The sequence below is a fragment of the Chelonus insularis genome, unplaced genomic scaffold (genome assembly GCF_013357705.1).
Source record: "Chelonus insularis isolate UGA/USDA-ARS -01 unplaced genomic scaffold, ASM1335770v1 contig_316_pilon, whole genome shotgun sequence".
Lineage (NCBI taxonomy): Eukaryota > Metazoa > Arthropoda > Insecta > Hymenoptera > Braconidae > Chelonus > Chelonus insularis.
This window is the reverse complement of record NW_023276486.1, coordinates 494,202-515,196: the sequence shown is the minus strand read 5'-3', so window position 1 is coordinate 515,196 and position 20,995 is coordinate 494,202. Positions and strand designations below refer to the sequence as shown.

Below are 20,995 nucleotides of genomic sequence, written 5' to 3'. Positions count from 1 at the left end.
CAATCTTTGCACAAGCGAAATAAAAACTTGCACTTTTCCAAAGAAAAAATGATAGTGGCGTGTTTCATTAATTCTATGATTAGAGAAGTTCATAATAATAATAATAATAATAATAATAATAATAATAATAATAATAATAATAACAATAACAATAATCCTCGACTGCGATTCTTATTGCGTGAAATTGTACATATTAATAATGAAAATATATATTGCCTACAGAATTGATTTATACAAAAAAAAATTGAAAAATAAAAATGGTGAAGATAAAAGTTGAAAAAAAATTAAAAATATTACATGTTCAATGCTGCCCGAAAATCTACAAAATTTAATCTGTTATTTATATAATTCTATCAAATATATCATCAATCTAAAAATATTTATTTCATTATCAATTTAGTATAAGATAAATTCACAACTGATAGAAAAATGTTAGTTTCAACCAGGCAAAACTTGTATTAATGCGATTATTGCAATTGGATAATACGATAGTCGTGGTTATTTAATTATAAAAATATCCTTAATGAATCCTCTCTAGCTTCTGTACGTGAAAAATGGAACACTTGAAATACATTTCTATGATATCCATATTTACAAAGAATCTTAATCCAACTAAATATCAGGTAGTATAAAAGAGAATCTTGATAAAAAATCCTTTAAACTGATAAAAATGAAGAATACTTTGATGATTTTTTATAAATATTATATTTACACAATGATAACACACAAAATTAAAAATTATTTTGGCATCGTGAAAAAAGGTAAAAAATATTTGATCTCATTTCATAACAATTTAAAATTATGTTAAATATGAACCACTTTTATGCCTATGAAGATTCATATCATTCACCATCATTATCTAGCTCCAAGTCCTTACGCAAAATTACTACTGATATGAAAGATCATTAGAAACTTCCGCACCACCTGCATTTAAAGGTCATCGACGCTGCTTAGCCTTATTTTCTGTTTATAAATCTGCTTTTTTATGTTATTTTTTAAATAAAATTTTTTTCCTGTTGACTTCTTTCCTGTGAAAATGAACCAAAAAACTATCGATTGATGAAGTATTGATACTTGTTCCAAACACCTGTACTGGAGCATTGATTGACCTCGAGCTTTTCAACATTATATAGTATGAATAAAGTTTACTATCAACTTGTCTACCTTGTACATACTCTATTATCCAGCATCGTTGTCGCGCAAGTCAATGGGTAGATAAAAGCAAGCGTGATGAGAGAGAGGGGCATGAAACAGTAACGGGTTCGAGAAAGAGCCAGAGAGAGAGAAAGAAAGAGTCATTAAATTGTAAGAAAGAGAAGTGTGTCGGTTCGTCCCTGGTTGTGGTGAATACTAGACTCAGTCAACTCATAACTAAGGTACTCATGGTTGTGTTGTTCATCGTCTGCCTGACTCATTACATGCATCCAAGTGCGATTACTCATTTTGAAGTCAACAATCAAAAAAGTATCATTTTTTCAATTGTTTTTTTGTAAAAACTTTCGTGAAAAGTTTTCAAATTTCATGAAAAATGTGAACTTACTTAATTTGAAAAGTAAAGTGTGCTGTACATACAATCTTGGTCGTGTTTACCGGTGATTTTTTGTGAGAAAGTGTGAATTGACAAAAAATTGCAAAGTTTATTCATCACAATCATGGTAAGGAAAAATGAGTAAAGTTATTTGTTTTCTAAAAAAATAATTAACATTATTAAAATAATCTTTATGAATATTCGTATATAATTATATTTTTTAATTATTTCTCCTCTGTTTGTTTTATGTTTAATATCGTCGAAAACATACTTGTCCACTCAACTGTCAAAAGTATCCAATTGTTGCATTTTTTTAAACAGAATGTACATGAGTAATAAGTTCACTTTATAACAAAATTTTAATCATTAATAAATCATATTTCTATTTATATTTTTAAAAAAGTTATTCAGTAACTTATTCATCAAATGATAAATCAATTTGAATATTCTTTAATGGATTACATCTCAATTACATCATTATTAATAACGAGAAATCAAAAATCTTATCGACATGGCAACCTAAATCACATTGTGAATCAAAGATTAGATAATAACAAAATATTAATTTATTTTTATATTAAAATGCACCTACTACTGAAGCTTTGCTACTGTACAATTATTTCTTAAATATAAAATATCTTGAGACAATTGCGTGCTATGAATCACTTTTATACAATGACCAAGAACATAAATATTCACAGATGACCAATACAAGACGAAACCTTTCAAGGCGTAAACATTCGTTTATTCTATGTATTCACATGAGTTACAATTATAGAATTATAAAGCATTAATGTAAGCTAAGAAAGGTATAGTTAAGATAATAGTATAGTAATTCAATAAATAGGTAGTTGTCATTATTTTGTGACCGCATTAATCAGTCAACCACGTGTCAAACAATAAAATCTCTCACGTGGCTCTTATTCTCATTAAAAATTTTCGTTCAATTTTAACTTGGATAAGAAATTCGCATGAAAACATTGGCTGATGATTCATGAAAGTTGATAATCTTTGACTAGTTAATAATTCCTATTATCTTATAAAAATTGATAAACTTCTGCTTCTCGACTCTGAAATGTATCTCCTATGAAAAACTATGTTAACAACTTTCTCAACTTCATTTTTTGATCTACATTTTATCAATAAACTCATTTAATGACAACATAAATCATAGAACGAATGTGCAAGAAATTTTCTAATCAAAATATTCGTCAGATATTAAGCAAAAAAAAACTAGCCATGAATTATTGTTTATCCATGAAATCATCAATGATACATTCTTTAACGTAACAAAGAAAACACTAAAATATATAATACCGTTAACCTATATGCGTGCTTGGACCGATAAGTTACTTTATAAAAACGGAAACGACATTTTTTTTTTGTCATTTTCACAACTGATACGCTTTATGATGTAATTATATTTTGTACGTAATTTAGACAGATGACTGTACAGTTCTTTGATCTTGGTTGCACATTTACAAAAGAACAACACTGAACGTCAAACGGTTGTGAGTTTCATGACCGGAAATACATTAGTCAATGCCCAGCACTCCTGTGACCGTTTAATGAACGAGAATAATAATGAGATTCCAACGGGAATGATAAAATAAAAACTCACCTCATTCGTGAAAAGATTTTTTATTTGTAGAAAGTAAAAAAATTTAATTTAATATAATCAAGTAAAATATTCATGTTATATGTTTTACTTATGACAAATATCATTTTCATTCATTAGAATGAAGTATTTCTTTAATTTGGTAAGAATAATTTCTCTTAGTGTATTTATCATACTTGAAAGTTTCTAATTGTGATGTTTCCTAACTTTTACAAAATCTTTGTCATTAGTATTAAAAAATTGTGACAATTATGTAAATGAAACCTAATTTTTAATTATATCTTGCTTAAGAATATAAATTAAAATAATTTAATTAATTGTTTTCTAATTAATCATTTGTTTCGTAGATTTTTAAAATTATTTTAAAAATATTCTAAGATGAAGAATTTCATTCATAGGTTCATCATTGGCAAAGTCAACATGTCCAAATCATATCAGGAGTGGACGATATGGTCCTTCTTCCTAAAATTACTGAAGATGCCATTATGGAGAATTTACGGAAACGATATATGGATGACTACATATATGTATCCTTTTGTTACAGCATCATTTTCTTTTCTTCGTATAAAAATTATTTATTAATATAAGCATGTTGCATGCTAATCTAACATTCAGAAGGATTGAGTGTGAGAAACTCTCATCCTATAAATCCTGTAATCAGAATAATGACCTCGCTGAGGGAAAAAAAGTCAAAAGAAGCTATTTCACTATTATATAAGATTGCTATCTATTATATAAGCTTTATACTTTTTTTTATCTATTGAATATTATTTTCTTTAATAATAAATTCATAGACATGCATCGGTCCTGTCTTGGTATCCATCAATCCTTTTAAGCAAATGCCTTACTTTGGAGAGAGGGAAGTTCAAATTTATCAAGGCGCAGTAAGTATTAAAATACCGTATAATAATTGTTAATTTTTATTTATTTTTTAATGCTAAATATTAAAACGCTTAAAACTCAAAATATTACTCATGTTTGTAGTCAATTAATCAGTAGCTTATCAATTGAAGAATCACATTATAGCATCTATCAGATATCAGTAATGTTATATCATGGAATAAAAAAAATACTTCATATTCCGAGAAAAATTTTCAATTTTTTATCTTCATATCTATCAAAAATAAAAAAATTTCAAATAAAATCAATAACTATCTTATTAAAATTAGCTTATAAAATTAAATTAAATTTTGACTCACATTCTTTCTAATAAAAATTTATTACATTTAGGCCCCTTATGAAAATCCACCCCACATTTATGGATTAGCTGATGAAATGTACCGGAACATGTTGATAGATGTCGAGAGTCAATGTGTCATCATAAGGTTTGTTAACCTACTTAAATTGCTGTAACTCTTAAATGTTGAAAATGAAACAAAAATGATCATCTCTCAGATTTTCTTGATGAATTTATTCTTATTTAATCTGAATATTTTTAATATTACACATTGGATTCATGTAACTGATTCATCTTTAAAGCGGCGAGTCAGGCGCCGGTAAGACGATTGCTGCCAAGTATATAATGGCTTATATATCAAGAGTTAGTGGAGGTGGAGAACGTGTACAAAGAGTGAAGGACATTATCTTAGAATCCAATCCACTCCTAGAAGCCTTTGGAAATGCCAAAACTCTTAGAAATAACAACAGCAGTCGATTTGTAAGAAAATACATGCATAATTTTATGTAAATTAATGTGCCTTTAATTAATGATGAATGTAGAGAAATGTTGTTAACAAAAAATTTATGTTAAGATGTTAATTTTTCTAAAGAAAAAGTTGACGATAAGAAAGTTAAGTACTAAGCCATAAAAAAAAATTTAATAGAATAAATATTAAAATAATAAAAGTAAATTTTCATTAGTCAGAGGTACATTAGGTTTAGAAAATATTTGAAAGATATTTCATACTATGAGTAAACATTTTTTGCATATCAAAGGGAAAATACGTAGAAATGCAATTTGGAGATGGAGGTCAACCAATTGGTGGTAAAATATCAAACTTTTTACTTGAAAAATCTCGAGTAGTAAGACACAATAGTGGTGAAAGAAACTTCCATATTTTTTACCAACTGACAGCTGGAGCAAATGAACAGATGAAATGTAAGTTAAGACTTGTATAGAGATGAAAACTTTTGAAGGAATAAGCAAGAAATTCTTCAAGTTTTAATGTATTTCTTACTGCTCTATTCTACTTTTTCTATTTGTTTTTACTTCTATTATAAAGAAACTTGAAAACATATTTTATTTGTTACAGCGGAATTTGGTTTAAGACATGAACTTAATAACTGTGATTATTTGATGAGTTGGGATGGAAACCGTTTAAAAATTGGCGATCGAGGAAGTGGTAATGATGCCAAGGATTTCCAAGAAACGCTTAAAGGTAGATATTTAAAAAAACAATATGTATTCAAAATAAATAATAATTTTAATTGATAAATATTTATTTATATAATAAAATGCTGATGTAAATTATTGGCAACGTGATCAACATAAGAATACAATTGAATGATTCTAATTAACATCAATATTTTAGCTTTGAGCGTCATGGACATCAAAGAGGCTGATGTATTTGATATATTAAAACTCGTAGCAGGCATTCTTCACATAGGAAATATAAAATTTCAAGAGAACGGAAATTATTCTCAGATTATTGACAACAAAGGTGAATATGTTTTGTATTGAGTTCGTTCCATTTTACTATTTAATATAATTCCAGTTTCTATGAAATAAACATAATGATTATCATCGTTCAATTGATGTAATAATCTATACAATTGCTGTATGTCTAGCTCTCCAATTGCCGGCATATCTTCTTGGAATTCCGGCGGAAAGGCTTTCACATAAATTGACATCACGTGGATTTGAATCTAAATGGGGAAGTCAGTCAGAGAGTGTTGATGTTACTTTGAATGTCGCTCAATCACTTTATACTCGTGATGCTTTAGCCAAGGATATTTATGCAAGACTCTTTGATTATTTAGTAAAAAGAGTTAATTCAGCGATGGAAAATTCATATGATTCTCTAGAAATAGCTATTCTCGATATTTATGGATTCGAAATATTTGAGAATAATGGCTTTGAACAGTTTTGCATAAATTTTGTGAATGAAAAATTGCAACAGATATTTATTGAATTGACATTGAAAGCAGAACAGGTAAATTAACAAGTTATAAATAGCTTTGTTAGTTGATTTCAAGGTTCAGAATAGGATGTTGATAAATAATTGACAACGTGATAATTATTTTTTGGAATAGATAACCAAAAATAAATTAACTAAATAAAAATAAGTTAAAAAACAATTACTTATCGTCAATAAATTTTCAACATTTTTCGATTATCTTCTATAATTGGTCATTAATTTTTATTTTTTATTTACTAGGAAGAATATATTGCTGAGAATATTAGATGGACACCAATAGATTACTTTAATAACGCAGTAGTCGTAGACCTCCTTGAAGGCAGGCGACCTCCAGGAATTTTTCTAGTTCTTGATGACGTTTGTGCAACTCTTCATGGTGGTAGTAATGCTGCAGATTCTGACCTGCAAAAAAAACTTTCCGGCATTGCAAGTGGCCACGCTCATTTCCACAGTACATCCAATGGTTTCGCCATTCTACATTACGCTGGTCAAGTGGTTTATTCCACGGATGGATTTTGTGATAAAAACCGTGATGTTTTATTTCCAGACTTAATTGAACTCATGCGTAGTAGCACGAATCGCCTGGTACAGACGTTATATCCACAAGAAGAGATGACAAATAACACTAAGACGTTAAAGATGCGACCAACTACTGCAGGAAGTAAAATTCGCAGTCAAGCAAGTCGATTAGTATCTCAATTAACTAAATGTACTCCACATTATATTCGATGTATTAAACCTAATGAAACAAAAAAACCAAAAGACTGGGATTCTTTAAGAGTTAAACATCAAGTAGAATATCTTGGATTGAAAGAAAATATACGAGTAAGAAGAGCAGGTTTTGCATATAGAAGGCCATTTGCTAAATTCCTTCATAGATATGCTATTTTAACAAAAGAAACTTGGCCTTATTGGAATGGAGATGAAAAGCACGGTGTCCAATGGATCATGTCGAGCATTCACATAGAAGAAAGCCAGTATCAGCTAGGGAAAACCAAAGTTTTTATTAAAGCACCAGAAAGTCTATTTATGCTTGAAGAAGCTCGTGATCGTAAATATAATTTTTATGCTCGAATAATTCAAAAATCTTTCAAGAAGTACTTTGCTCGAAAGAGACAAGATGCTGAGAAACAGGCTGCGACGGATTTATTATTCGGTCATAAGCAACGACGAAGAGCAAGTCTAGAACGAAATTTTGTTGGAGATTACATTGGAATTGATGGTCGTCCTGGAATTTCTCGTCTATTGGGTCGAAGAGAAAAAGTGGTCTTCGCTGAGATAGTCAAGAAATATGATAGGCGTTTTAAGATGTGTAGGCGGGATTTGATTGTAACAGACCATTGTTTATATTTAATAGGTCGAACGGAAAAATCAAAGAAAGAGTCAAGTAAAAAAACTCAGAGAACGGTTGAAGAAGTAATAAAAAGAAAAATAACATTTGAACAAATCAGTCATGTATCTGTAAGTACATTACAAGATGATTTTGTGATTATTCATGCAAAAGAAGACTATGCAAGTTTATTACAAATAATGTTTAAAACAGAATTTTTATCAGTATTGAATAAAAAATATCTTCAACATTTGGGACATCCTCTGAATATTAAATTTAGTAATAGCCTAGAATTCAAAGTTAAGAAAGAAGGCTGGGGCGGAGGCGGTACACGTCAAGTTAAATTTTCTTTGACTGGATATGGTGATAAAGAGTTTCTGAGACCTCAAGGAAAAGTTTTGAATGTAATTATTGGTCCAGGAATGCCTTCAACATCAAGACCATCTCATTCTTCAAAATCTCGAGTAAATCTTGCAAATAATTACTATCAACCTATAGGTGGATATTATAACGTAAACAATAATACAGAAGTTTTAGAAAAGCATAATCTTCATAAAAGTGAACAAGGGGTTTTAGATAAAAAAGTTACTCCGGTTTTTCATCAAGAATCAGGAACTATATCGAAAGCTGCATCTTTATCAAGAAACACAGTTACTTCTCGACCTCAACTACCTCCGAATAGACCAAATGTCTGTCCAACTTATAAAATTCAAACAAACGCCAACAAAACAGTTCCGGCTCTTACAGCAACACTCGGTAAAATTTTAAATAATCCATCAGGAGGTCCAAGATCGGGCTTTATACGACCTCCACCTCCACCGTCTGACCCAGCACCTCCTAATCAACCAGTTGTACATGCAGGCTTCACTGCTATAAACAACCAAAGACTGACAGCTCAAGATAATAAAATAAATGATCGTCTCTCTGATGGACAGCGTATTAACCAGATAAATGATCCTAATCAAAGACTAGCAGAAACTTTGCGGATGCATTCAGACAATAAAAATAAGCAAAAATTGCCGCCCAGACCACCACCAGTATCTCAATACCCAAGAGTTAAAGCTTTATACGATTATGAACCCCAAGATCTTGATGAACTTGGGTTGAAAGAGGGGGCTGTTATTGAAGTAATAAAAGAACATGAAGGGGGATGGTGGTTTGGTCGTTGGAAAGGGAAAACTGGTCTTTTTCCGTCAAACTATGTTGAAAAAATCTAAGTCAGTCAACTAAAAATTATATACTTTAACATTAACTGGAATTTAATATAAAAATAACGACAATAATAGTCAATGTAAATATTGTAAAATATGTGAAATATTTTTCCGATGATAATTTTTTTATTTTTAAAAGCCTATTAAAAGGAAAAAATTGGATTTATAATTAATTATTAGCTGTATTAAAATAAAAAAATTTCCAAAATAATTAATACATTGTTTTAAACAAATATTTCACATATTAACTAAAGCACCAAGCAATATATGCAATAAACAGGACTAAAAAAAGATAAAGCTCTCCAAAGAGACGCATACGCGTCAAACCTGCAAGTATACATTTATAAAAATTTGATTAAGAATTTATATGTATATATATATTAAAGACTTCAACAACATTCATTAGTCTTTATAATATGATCACATCATATATTTGCACCGAATAATAGTATAACAAAAATTAACTTGAAAATATTCCATAGTATTAATCATTATAATGATAATAACAATAACCATAATAAAGTTTCATTCGTTACATTCCATTGACGAAAATATCCATTTTTAGTGTACAGTATTAAAAATCACATTCTGCATTAATATTCGCAGCAGTCTAAAATAAATTACTATTGCATAAACATGTTACCAATGTCAATGGATAGGCATTGTTTTTATTTTATTAACGAAGAAAAATTATAATAAATTTTATTTATTAATATTATTAAATTAATTATTAAGGCAAAATTTAATTTCACTAAAATGATAAAATTATGAAAATTATATTATCATAGGCGAGAGTGGCGTTATTTACAGAAATCATCCTTTTTAAAATTAATGGTTAATGAGTTCATTTTTAAAATTACATGAAGAATTGGACAGACATTTTACTTGCAAAGTATTTACATTATGGACGAAGTGTCGGCGGTAAGCATTCACAATAGCACTCATATTCATCAATGTGTCTACATAGATCATCCATAAATATTATTATTGTGATCATTAGGATATTTTTTTATTCATTATTAAAGCTTTTGTGGATCATAATAGAGACATTAGTTGATAAAATATGCAATCTAATAATTAAATCAATCACAAAGTGTAAGATAATTGAATTCAATTATTTCAGTCAATTTTATTATTTGATCTTATATTTTTTTTTAAGTTAAAAAATATTATTTAAACTGTATTGTCCATGAGAAAATTAAATAACAAATGAACAATACTTAAAAAAATTTAACAACGGTCACAATTCAACAAGTTCAAAAAATATTTTTTAACAATTTCGATATTTCAATCGTTTAATAATTAATATAGAATAGAATATAAAACACTTTTTTTTTAGATCAAACTTTGTTTATGTGTCGAAAAAATTTTAGCCTTAATTGTGAGCAATGAAATACATTTAGTTTATCTTTTGAATTTGTATGCTTAGAATGAAATCTATTGCATGTCTGACACTGATAATAATAGTCTATGGCACATATTTGAGTATATGAATCATTTAAATTTTATTTAATGGTTATGTTTATTATAATGCATAGACAATTATTTTTTTATTTTTTGAGTTTTAACTTCAAGAATCAAAATTGTCTAAACATTATGTTCGCAATGAATTTCTAGGATAAAATGATGAAATCAAATGTGATGATATTTTTTCAATATTGTACAGGACAAAATGAATATGATAATTTTTCTTGATTTTAAATCATTCAATCAGCAATCAAAGTCTTCTGAAAAGCGATTGAAAGTAAAAAAGGTTGCTTTTATTAAATATGTGTTTTTATCTTTTCACTATATTGATTAAATGATATTTCTAAATCTCACGTAATTTTTAAAATTTTTTTTATGACATACCGTCTCTGATGATCCTTCTTTTTCTTCTTTGGCAACTTTCTTCTTGGCAATATTTTTTTTTCTAATATTGCTTATTTCATTTTATTGAATTACACAATTCTTATTTCTTTGTCCTAAACCAGCACGGGATAAATCACGTTCTATTTCATCATCATCCTCAATTCTGGAACAACGGAATCCATTAATTAATCAAATAATCTTTGAGATAAAAAATAGGAGTAATAAAAGTTTAAAATAACTTACGCTCTTTCTTGAGAATCAAGATGATGCACTAATTCATCTCTTTTATTCACAATCGAAACTAATTCTTCTAAAAGGAGATTCTCTCGAACTTTTTGTTCAGCAGTTTTTTGCCAATCTTCTACAGCAAAAATACTCCTCAATTCTCGATTTAAAAGTTCAAATCTTCGTTCTAAATCATCTTCTTTTTCCCTACATGCATAAAATTTGAATTAATTAGACAACTGATGTGAATTGTTTTTTTTCAAAACTAACTTTTGCAATAATCATAAATAATAGTATATTCTTCTAACAAGTAAAATAATTATCATCTTACAAAATATTTAACTGCATCTGTCGTCGTAGCAGTGCATTTTTCTTATTAACAAGTGTAAACCAATGTGACATGAGTAAATTAGTATCTTCTTCATTGTCACTCTCCATCGCAGCTCGAAGTTGTTTTTCAAGTTTCGCTGCTTGAACATCTATTTGACTTTGTTCTCTTTCTAAAGCTTCTAATTCATTTTGGATATATGATGTCATGTCTTTACCAAACTGAAATATTTAATAAATTTTTTAATAAAAAAATTCGTTTCATTATAAAATAAGAAGTTGATATTTAAATTATTTCATATATTTATTATTAAAATTAGAATGATTTGAATTCATTACCCCACGCATTGTCTGCGGACTTTTCTCAGGACTACTTTTGTCTGGAGAAATCCTCTCAATTATTTTATTGTAAGAATATATAGGAGTAGTAGACTTTTTCTCCCCATCACTAATGTTCGATGAATTCGCTAATATATTACCATTGTGTTCGGACTAAGAAAATATAAAACATTTTTATAAGCCTCTTTTATTTACGTTTATTAACATCTGTATTGATATTTGGAAAATAATTCAATAATAAATACATAAAAATATTTACCTTTATGCTCAGTCGATCTCCGGGTGTTGAAGGTGTAATACTTCGCCTTGGACTATTATTCTGATCATCAATAGATCGTTTATCGCTGCTATTGTCATCTCCTAACTGACTTGGAGTTATAACAACACCCATTCTCGCTTCAGCGATAAGTCTTCGGGCTCGTTCTCGTAATTGCTGCTGTCTGTCATCATCTATTTGAGACTAAATACACCAATAAATTATTATTACCAATTAATAATAAGTTTTTATGTGATTATCAAGCTATTTTTAGCATAACTTACTTCTCCAGGACTGGAAACTGGAGATGACACTGCCGATGTTTTTGTTTGATTTCGTGCTTGTTCTAAAAGCTGTCTCGCACGCTCTCGTAACTCATCATGTCTTGAGACCAGTGGCTGTTTAATAAGAATATAATATAATTTATTAAAATATTCTTCAAGTATCATTGAATTTGTATTCAAATGAATATTAAGATAATTACGTGTTGAGACCGTGGTTCTCTATGAGTTGGTGACATTTCACCGCGACCTTCGGAGTTGGCTCGTATGGTTCTATCTATTATTTCCTACATAAAAAGTAACTAATTATTTATGATTCGTAAAAACCACATTAAATTATATGTGTGTGTATAACTAATTATAAAAATATTATTATTATAATTGTTTCTTACATCACGCGATGACGTAGGCGATTTAGTGATAGAAATTGATTGAGACCACTTATCATCTACTACTTGAATATTTTCTTCTTCATCATCTGAACCGAACGGGTCTGTTAATTGACGTCTTGTCATCAAAATTGGACGTTGTTGAACATGAAGTGGTCGTGGAGGAGATTTACTCTAAATAAATAATAAAAAAATGAATCTTCATACTTATATCAACATGAATAGTGTTTTAAAGAATCGGCTAATTTATTGACAAACCTTTTCTCTAGATGCGTATTTTTCTTTCGTTGGAGAAAGCACTTTACCAAGAATACTTTTAGAACCAGCTAGAATAATATCCTTTACATCTTTTACACTTGATGGTGATTTGTCTTTATTAACTGGATCGTTATCTTGAATTTCGGTATTTAAGTTAAGATGCAATTTATTTTTAAGTGATTCACCGCACGAATCTTCTCTTTTATAATCAAATGGATTTGATCGTCGATTGCATTCAGTTTTATTACTTTTCTGTTCATTCTGTTCTTTCTTCCTCATATTAATGATTTCTTGACCAAATAATTGAACACTAACTTCAGAATTATCATCAGTATTGAACCTACCGATCATGTATGATGATTCATCTGTTGTTTTACCAATCTGATGAACCTACATATGAATTGATTGTTATTTATCTGTAAGGTATGTGAATGTTTTTTTTTGTAATGATATAATATTTTACCTCCAGTTCATGACCAGTGAAATGAGCCCTTAATTGATATAAATATGTCATAACGGCTAATTTATCTGGCACCGTTAATATATCCATATCTGCTGGCTCGATAACTCGAGGAATTCCCAATGCTTCACCAGCATCAAAAGCTTTTTTACAGTTACCTTTGACATCATGAGGCAATAAGGAATCTATATCTCTAAAAATATATACATATTTTGTTAGTATCATATTCATAAAATGATAAATTAAATAAATGATTTATATTCTTACATGAGATCTGGTCTAAAATGATGAATGATTGCACAAAATGCCATTCCATTTCGCCATGAAGTTGTTAAATTCGTTACTTTAACACCTGGGTAATTATGTGTTACTTCTTTACACCATTCTAAAAGATCCTGACCTGGGGTAACTTCCCTCATTCTTGGTGCAGTCTCATTTATTTTTAAATCTAAAGGTTGAAGCTTTGACCTCATTGCTGTATTTTTACTAAAGAAAAATAATCAATTCAATAGTAATTTATTATTGTAATTACTCATTTACAAAACAGTGATTGAGTTAGAATAAAAACACAACTTACTCATTTTCGATTGCTATTTCATCTTTAATAGGTGATCTATCTTTCACATGATGATCAGTAACCATTGTTATGCTAGTATCACATGTGACGTTTATATCATCATTTACTGGTGTCGCATCGTCTTTTACCAAACTGGCGACTGTGATTATAATTATTTCATAAATATTAAGCATATTTTAACAGAATGAAATGGAAAAATAAATATTCAATTAATTTATTAGTTACCACTTATTGGAGTACTCGGCATTTCACTTTCAGTCAAACTACTCGTCATCAGGTCTAATTGAGTAGATATGTCTAAAATTTCATCTAGATTTTTTGATGATAAATCCTCAACATCTTCAGGAATATCTTCGTTATCAAAATCGTCTAGAGGCGCAATATCACTATTATTATTGACTGACATCAAACTAGCCATACTCTGCATATCTTCATCGCTAATAGTAAACAAAATAAAATTAATAATCGATAATTAATTATAACTTATAAACAATATGATAGAAAAACTATATTTTGAAGGTTAAAAATAAAATAGTAAGAGATAAAAATAATTATGAATAATCGATGAATGGTTTTGGAGTAAACAATGCCGTTATACTTACGTTGCTTTTCCTTCACGAAGAAATACACAAGACAAAGTACATTCAAGAGTAGCTCTCGCTATTTTTTTCGATGTGGGCTTGAGATCTAATTTAAGTTGTTGCTGACTAGATTCCAAAGTTGCATATTTCTTCATATTAATATTAGTGGCAGCAACATGTCGCCTTTTACCGGTTGACGAAACCTATTAATAATAAATTAATGATAAGTTCATTGTTTTGTTCCAATTCTTTTAAAGAGCACTAATAATTCTAAAGAATTTATTATCGTTATCACACATCGAAATTAAAAAAAAAACAACATTTAATATTATTTCAGTATTATGACACTAACCGTAAAAATTATAAATAAGTTTGTAGATAAAATACTTGTTATAAACTAGAATAAATTTTAATTGATCTTAATCACTAATCTTACATCTTCAATGACAAAAGTCCAATCTTTGTCCTCCAATTCATGAGTTCTAGGGTCTTTAAATAGTGTCACAGACACAGTATGATTGTCAGGAACTGGCCAGTTGATGATTCCTATCAAAGGATCACTCAAACAAGGTTCCCATTCTAAAGGTTCAGAACTTACTCTTCGACTTCTTCTTGTCCACACTACACTTAATTTAGTTGGTTTCCTGTAATGAATAAAATTGTCAATATAAGCAACTAAACATTTACTTAGTTGCATAAATAAATATTATCAGTCCTATATCCAAGATGACTTTTTATTCATTTAAGAAAAAGTCATTTTTTGCCAACTAATGAATGTTTTTTGTATTGATCATGAAAAACAGTAATGAATTAGTTCAATAGTTCATTCTTACCATTTGGATGTGGTTTCTAAAGTAAGTTCATGATATGAGACAGTAAATTGAAATTTAGCTGCTCTTTTGTTCACTCGCTGAAGTCTTTTCCAAACAGAACTCATTTTGATATTTTGATGAATTCTTGGCGTCAAATTGTTTGGTAAAAATTGATCACGTGCATTTAAACATCACTGGCTAAAAGTCAATATTTCGTCATTTCTTAAAGTGCCAAGGCCGAGGTTTTATATTTCTTTGTGGTTTTAATAAAACTGTCAGAAAACACAAGAACGTAGGGTTATAATCGATTGAGATACCAGTTTCCTGTTCTCGATCCCGTAATTATCCTTCAACCTTCATCCTTGATTTTTTTTTAGTCCTCTACCGGATCTTTTATTTTCAATGGCGACTACCTCAACTTCCACATTGCAATATTTTCTTTTTCATAGTATATAGTCACCACATTTTAAAATATAATAAATTCCACAAATAATTTTATTATCGTTATTCGACGTACTCGTACGCGTATCTATGTGCACTCACTGAACTATTAGTTTTACTATAAACCATATTCATACAAGACAAAATACATATATGACGAATTGGTATGTATCCGCGACCAATGAGACAGCTGATTAACATAAGACCTTAGACACCATCGATGAAATGATTATACAAGTTCAACCAGCGAGTGCTGTGTACTATAAGGCGTCACGATAATATAGTAACAAATACATGAAATAAAAGACTTTAGTAGTAAACCGGTGATGATGAGGAAGAGAGAGAGTTTATTGATCTCTGATGATGTAGATACATAAAGTGTAATATTTTGTATTGAAAAGAAACATACAAATACCAGCTAACAAGTTAGTTGTTGATGAATTTATCGACAGGTGGCGCAGTTAAAATTATGAAAAAACAAAAACCATTTTTAAAATACACATGAGTATTTAAAATACTTTTTAATTATAAAAATACATATAAATAATGTTAACTTTTAATAAAGAAATTTTTAAGAAACATATTTGTGTAATACTTAACGCTCTCCGCGTTTTGTTTTTTGAGGTCTCTGAGACACATTCCTACTTTCAGGCTGAGACATTTGTGATATATCATTATTTTCAGACTGAGATCTTTGCGATATATCATTACTTTCAAGCAGAGATCTTTGCGATACATCATTACTTTCAAGTTGGGAAGAAGAATATGATAAAAGATCATCTCGATCGATATTAAGTGGCTTTTGACACCTTAGACACTTCATTGTAGGAGTAAATTTCAACATATTTGCAAGGCAATGATAGTGAATTCTACTATCGCATTGTTCACATGTATGACCCTGAAAATTTTTAAAATGAAGATAAGAATTAACTTGCTTTTAATAAAGTGAAGTTATCTATTAAAGTTATTATCATTAACTAGTAACTAAAAGTGTACATTACTTACATAAAATATCACGTAATTGCATATAGAACAAGTAGTTAAACCTGCTTCGTAATTAGCTTTGAAAAAAGGCATTAACTCAGCTATACTTCTTGGACCAATATAAACTTGTCCATCCTAAAGAATTATTGTCAATGAATAAATAAGAACATTATATTCTTTGTGTATGTAACGTAGTATATTATTAGTGAATATGAGAGAAAATACTAACTTTCATAGTAAACCATAAACCTTTGATAGCTTGTTTTAAAAATCTTTCTGCTTCAGATCGTACCATTCTACCTTTCATAACACCAACTAAATTAATGCAATTATTGCTTGGAACACAATGGGCAGGATGCAGCATAATATCTTCACAGATAAGTTTAAACAATTCTATTTGAGGTTTTGTAAAACTACTTAGCATCAAATCATTTCTGAAAATGAAATAAAATTTATTACAATATCTTTGCCATATTGACTGCCAACGGCTTAAAAACTAAACAAACTATCATACTCGTCATCATCATTAGCCTGTGGATTCTGAGACGATTGGCTAGGCGCAAGATTTCTTTTTCTGTTAGGTTGATCGTCTTCATTTTCATCATCACTTTCATTAAGAACTGTACTACTTAAAGTCCAATATTTCTGGCCTGTCAATTCACATATTGATGATTTAACAGTTAGATCAACTTCATTTAAAGCTGCGTTTATTTTACTGATATATGCCATAAAGTTGGAATTGCGGTCATTTCCTGAAAAAAAAAATAAGAATCGAATATATAAAAATGATAGTTAAAGAAATCAAAATTAATTGTATGGTATTTACCACAGATTTTTTCAATAAACTTCTGCAAATCTTGTTCAGAAAGAATTCCATGATGTGAAATAACTTGAAGTACTTTTTTCAAGGGTTGTGATAAAGTAGTTCTATTTTCCATTTTGTATGCAAAATTTCTCACTTTTGTTAGTTTGTTGACAAAGAATCCGTTCAGTTGACAAACAAAACAGAAGACAAGTACAAAATTTTGAAATGATTAAAGATATAAGAGTTTGCAAGTTTATTAATGACTAAACGTACATTTAAACAAATATTGAACAAAAAGATTAAAGATTAGAAAGATATGCGTCTTTTATTCTCATAAAAAATTATTTTCTGATACCGGTAAACACATGGCGGTTAAAAACAATAACAGTCGACAATGCACACTTCACTTATTGTCCACTAGTGGCGCTAGCTTACGTTGTCAAATATAACCAAAATGACGTTACGGTACTGGAATGCATCTCGTGATAGGTCAATTTTGTAAAAATAAAACGAGGGAAAATGAATTCACTAATCTGAAGGCGTGGTTCAGTATCGTAACATGATTTCAATTACTTTATTTCGAGATAGTCTTGCAAAAGCAGCTAGTATTTGTAAAATTACTGATTTTTATATTTTACCTGATACTTGGTAAATATTAATATTTTTTTCGTACATATTTACCAATGTAAGATTGATACAACATTTACATTTATTTCTGTATCTGTAGTAATTAATTTGAAAAAGAGTACGTATATATCCTGTATATAAATAATTGGATGTTTCATAGAAAAATTACATTTAGATTATATTATTAGTATGTACTACATAGTTGAATACAATTTAAACAAAAAACCGCAATAAAATATATCAAAAGTTTGTGACTGATTAGCTTCAGATATGCTTTATCTTTTTGGTTAGAGAATAGCAATGATAACATGTAATGATTATTTTTATGTAATTTCAAGGTTCCATTATAATAGTAAATCCTTTCACTTTCATAAGAAATAGCCTAGATTCCACGTCAGTTTTTTCCTTGATTTAGACATGATTAGACTTCTGTAATCTGTACATAGTTGTTGCTTTTTTAAAGTGAAAACAGTATACGTATTATCTACTTATACAATAAATTTACATGTAGTGTGTAAAAATTTTTACAATTAATCTAAAAATATTTTATAAAAATTCATTGTTGTTTAAAAACATATAATGGGTGGAAAAAATTGTAAAAGTTATTCAACTAAATCAAAAAATTTTCAAGATCAATCATCTCCACCGTCTTCAAAGTCGTCAAAAAGTAACATGTGTGATAATGAATTCATTGAAGATGTTGTCTGTAATGAAACAGACATCAATGAAAACGAGATGAAATTACTTCCTTTGGGAGAGGAAGGACAAAAAATATTATTAATTAAACAGAAAGGACAATTACATGCAATTGGAACCAAATGTTCTCATTATGGAGCATTGTTGCATACTGGAGCATTGGGTGATGGAAGAGTGCGATGTCCTTGGCATGGAGCTTGTTTCAACATTAAAACTGGTGATATTGAAGATTTTCCAGGACTTGATTCCCTTCCATGTTATAAAGTATCAATTGAAAATGGATCTATTAAAGTTCGAGCTAAGAAAACGGAGCTTGAAACAAATAAACGTATTAGAGGACTCACTTTCTCTTTAAAAGGTAATGATTTATTTTGTTAATTACCATGTTATCTTATAACTGTTGATTAAAACATAGATTTGTTTATTGTCTTGCATTATTCACCACCTCATTTGTATCTCATTCATATTTTATACAGTAATAGATGTGCTAATGATTATAATATGAGCATAGTTTAATGATTGATATTAAATTTATTTAGAAACGGATCCAACAGTCGTTATAGTGGGGGGAGGACCCGCTGCAGCAACGTGTGCTGATACATTACGTCAAGAAGGTTTTGCTGGTCGTATAATAGTAATTGCAGCAGAATCAGTTCTTCCTTATGATAGAGTTAAAGTATCAAAAGCAATGGATTTCGATGTTGAAAAATCAGCACTTCGAAGTCAAGATTATTGGAATCAACGAATGGTTGAAATAAAATTAAATGCTACAGCGCAGAGTTTAGATACTTCTAAGAAAATAGTAGTACTAACTAATAATGAAGAAATCAAATATACATATTTATTCGCAGCCACTGGGAGTAAAGCAACGTTTCCAAATGGTCCAGATCTTAGTTTAAATAATATTTTCTTCCTAAGAGACCATAAAGATGCCGCAAATATTCATAAAACTCTTGCTCCAGAAAAAAATGTTGTTATTATTGGTCAAGGTTTTATATCTATGGAATCAGCTGCTTACTGTGTTGGAAAGTGTAACTCTATTACTGTTGTTGGAAAAGGAAAAATACCCTTGTCAACAGTTTTTGGTGATGTGATTGGAGAACGATTGAAAAAAGAACACGAATCAAAAAACGTTGTATTTATTAATGGAACTACAGTTAAAAAATTCATCAATGCAGAGAATTCTAATGATGTAAAAGAAGTTGAATTAGAAAACGGAGTAATTTTACCAGCAGACATAGTTATTTGTGGAACTGGATCTACTCCTAATTCTGACTGGTTGAAAACTTCTAACATTAATATCAATAATGATCACAGTGTTTCAGTTGATAAATTTTTAAAAACAAATGTTGATGGGGTGTTCGCTGGTGGCGATCTTGCTTGCGCTCCTGTTTTTATTAACAATGATGAACCAGCTGTTATTGGGCACTATGGACTCGCACATTATCATGGAAAAATTGCTGCTTTAAATATATGTGGCAAAGAAACTCCGTTGAGAGCTGTTCCATATTTTTGGACTTCATTATTTGGAAAAAGTATACGATATGCAGGTATGACTGTGTATTTATTGTATCAAATATTTTTAAAAAAGTATAAACTTTTAATTGAATATATTATGTATAATTTAGGATTTGGGCGTCCAACAAGTATAAAGATTCATGGATCAGTTGAGGATTACAAATTCTTTGCTTATTACTTTAAAAATGGAAAAGTAATTGCTATGAGTAGTGCAGGCACTGATCCCATAGTATCTGACTTTGCTGAGTTTCTTTATGAAGGAAAAACTTTAACCGAAAAAGAAGTACAAGAAAATCCAACCGGTTGGATGCGAAATAAACCTAAAGAAGCTCTTAAAACTATTTTCCCTGAGAAATTTTCGTCAGGAACTCAGGTGTAAGAAGTTTAATCAAGTATTCGTTTTTTTTTTTAATGTATTTAATGTGTTAAATATTTTTTGAGAATTATTATGTGAAATTATATGAGCAATTAGGAACACGAGGGACCACAAAGTATTATCTATTTCTTTTATAAAATGAAATCTTCTATATATAAACATATTTTATAATGCTATTTTAGGTTTCGCACACAATTTGGAATTGAACACAAAAAGAATTATCATACACTTGCCTACAAACGACCTATTAATAATGAAATGAGGATAATTAATATATTAACCAATGCAATACTCAAATATTCTAAATATTTCCCTCGATAATTGTAATTTTGTATTATTTTCTTTTCTCATCTATTTTATGAAATGTT

General features: G+C 29.2%; 4 protein-coding genes across 8 annotated transcripts; 2 read left to right on the top strand and 2 right to left on the bottom strand.

Moving 5' to 3' along the window:
• Positions 1 to 1,329: 1,329 nt before the first annotated feature.
• Positions 1,330 to 8,941, top strand: LOC118065488 (unconventional myosin-Ie-like). Its single transcript, XM_035080789.1, has 10 exons — positions 1,330 to 1,655; positions 3,545 to 3,673; positions 3,941 to 4,030; positions 4,377 to 4,471; positions 4,626 to 4,803; positions 5,082 to 5,244; positions 5,399 to 5,524; positions 5,678 to 5,806; positions 5,934 to 6,298; positions 6,524 to 8,941. The coding sequence occupies exons 1-10, from the start codon at positions 1,653 to 1,655 to the stop codon at positions 8,828 to 8,830; spliced, it is 3,585 nt and encodes a 1,194-aa protein (XP_034936680.1). The 5' UTR covers positions 1,330 to 1,652; the 3' UTR covers positions 8,831 to 8,941.
• Positions 4,151 to 15,821, bottom strand: Ehbp1 (Eps15 homology domain containing protein-binding protein 1). Of its 3 annotated transcripts, XR_004690171.1 has the most exons (18): positions 15,202 to 15,821; positions 14,805 to 15,012; positions 14,390 to 14,571; positions 14,013 to 14,224; positions 13,788 to 13,926; positions 13,478 to 13,696; positions 13,214 to 13,403; positions 12,751 to 13,140; positions 12,496 to 12,666; positions 12,307 to 12,390; positions 12,107 to 12,220; positions 11,826 to 12,026; positions 11,567 to 11,719; positions 11,232 to 11,449; positions 10,919 to 11,107; positions 10,676 to 10,838; positions 4,346 to 4,501; positions 4,151 to 4,260 (listed from the first exon to the last, which is right to left on the bottom strand). XR_004690171.1 is itself a non-coding variant. In XM_035080794.1 (16 exons), exons 1-16 carry the CDS (start codon positions 15,303 to 15,305, stop codon positions 10,757 to 10,759), a joined length of 2,856 nt encoding a protein of 951 aa, XP_034936685.1. In that variant the 5' UTR covers positions 15,306 to 15,821; the 3' UTR covers positions 10,071 to 10,756. The 3 variants fall into 3 exon arrangements, 1 of the variants encoding a protein (XP_034936685.1); XR_004690170.1 differs by lacking the exons at positions 4,151 to 4,260; positions 4,346 to 4,501 and adding an exon at positions 10,071 to 10,551; XM_035080794.1 differs by lacking the exons at positions 4,151 to 4,260; positions 4,346 to 4,501 and having other exon boundaries at positions 10,071 to 10,838.
• Positions 15,822 to 16,108: 287 nt separating this feature from the next.
• Nse1 (Non-SMC element 1) lies at positions 16,109 to 17,838 on the bottom strand. The gene is made up of 5 exons (XM_035080814.1): positions 17,432 to 17,838; positions 17,120 to 17,357; positions 16,835 to 17,039; positions 16,627 to 16,740; positions 16,109 to 16,519 (listed from the first exon to the last, which is right to left on the bottom strand). Exons 1-5 carry the CDS (start codon positions 17,541 to 17,543, stop codon positions 16,217 to 16,219), a joined length of 972 nt encoding a protein of 323 aa, XP_034936705.1. The 5' UTR covers positions 17,544 to 17,838; the 3' UTR covers positions 16,109 to 16,216.
• Positions 17,607 to 20,987, top strand: LOC118065494 (apoptosis-inducing factor 3). Of its 3 annotated transcripts, none has more exons than XM_035080807.1 (5): positions 17,607 to 18,058; positions 18,669 to 19,091; positions 19,273 to 20,283; positions 20,362 to 20,626; positions 20,810 to 20,987. In XM_035080807.1, the coding sequence occupies exons 2-5, from the start codon at positions 18,710 to 18,712 to the stop codon at positions 20,946 to 20,948; spliced, it is 1,797 nt and encodes a 598-aa protein (XP_034936698.1). In that variant the 5' UTR covers positions 17,607 to 18,058; positions 18,669 to 18,709; the 3' UTR covers positions 20,949 to 20,987. The 3 variants fall into 3 exon arrangements, with proteins under 3 accessions (XP_034936698.1, XP_034936699.1, XP_034936696.1); XM_035080808.1 differs by having other exon boundaries at positions 18,022 to 18,155; XM_035080805.1 differs by lacking the exon at positions 17,607 to 18,058 and having other exon boundaries at positions 18,165 to 19,091; positions 20,810 to 20,986.
• The last annotated feature ends 8 nt before the right edge of the window (positions 20,988 to 20,995 follow it).

Excerpts from the sequence above, each read along its gene's own strand:
- LOC118065488 (XM_035080789.1), top strand. Across the intron at positions 4,804-5,081 it reads ATAACAACAGCAGTCGATTT|GGAAAATACGTAGAAATGCA; the intron begins GTAAGAAAATAC and ends TGCATATCAAAG. Across the intron at positions 5,525-5,677 it reads TTTCCAAGAAACGCTTAAAG|CTTTGAGCGTCATGGACATC; the intron begins GTAGATATTTAA and ends TCAATATTTTAG.
- Ehbp1 (XM_035080794.1), bottom strand. The coding sequence starts at position 15,305 with ATGAGTTCTGTTTGGAAAAGACTTCAGCGAGTGAACAAAAGAGCAGCT. Across the intron at positions 14,225-14,389 it reads CTTCGTGAAGGAAAAGCAAC|CGATGAAGATATGCAGAGTA; the intron begins GTAAGTATAACG and ends GTTTACTATTAG. Across the intron at positions 13,404-13,477 it reads CATTTTAGACCAGATCTCAT|AGATATAGATTCCTTATTGC; the intron begins GTAAGAATATAA and ends ATATATTTTTAG.
- Nse1 (XM_035080814.1), bottom strand. The coding sequence starts at position 17,543 with ATGGAAAATAGAACTACTTTATCACAACCCTTGAAAAAAGTACTTCAA. Across the intron at positions 17,358-17,431 it reads GTTTATTGAAAAAATCTGTG|GAAATGACCGCAATTCCAAC; the intron begins GTAAATACCATA and ends TTTTTTTTTCAG. Across the intron at positions 16,741-16,834 it reads GTTTATGGTTTACTATGAAA|GATGGACAAGTTTATATTGG; the intron begins GTTAGTATTTTC and ends ATAATTCTTTAG.
- LOC118065494 (XM_035080805.1), top strand. The coding sequence starts at position 18,617 with ATGGGTGGAAAAAATTGTAAAAGTTATTCAACTAAATCAAAAAATTTT. Across the intron at positions 20,284-20,361 it reads AAAAAGTATACGATATGCAG|GATTTGGGCGTCCAACAAGT; the intron begins GTATGACTGTGT and ends TGTATAATTTAG. Across the intron at positions 20,627-20,809 it reads TTTTCGTCAGGAACTCAGGT|GTTTCGCACACAATTTGGAA; the intron begins GTAAGAAGTTTA and ends ATGCTATTTTAG.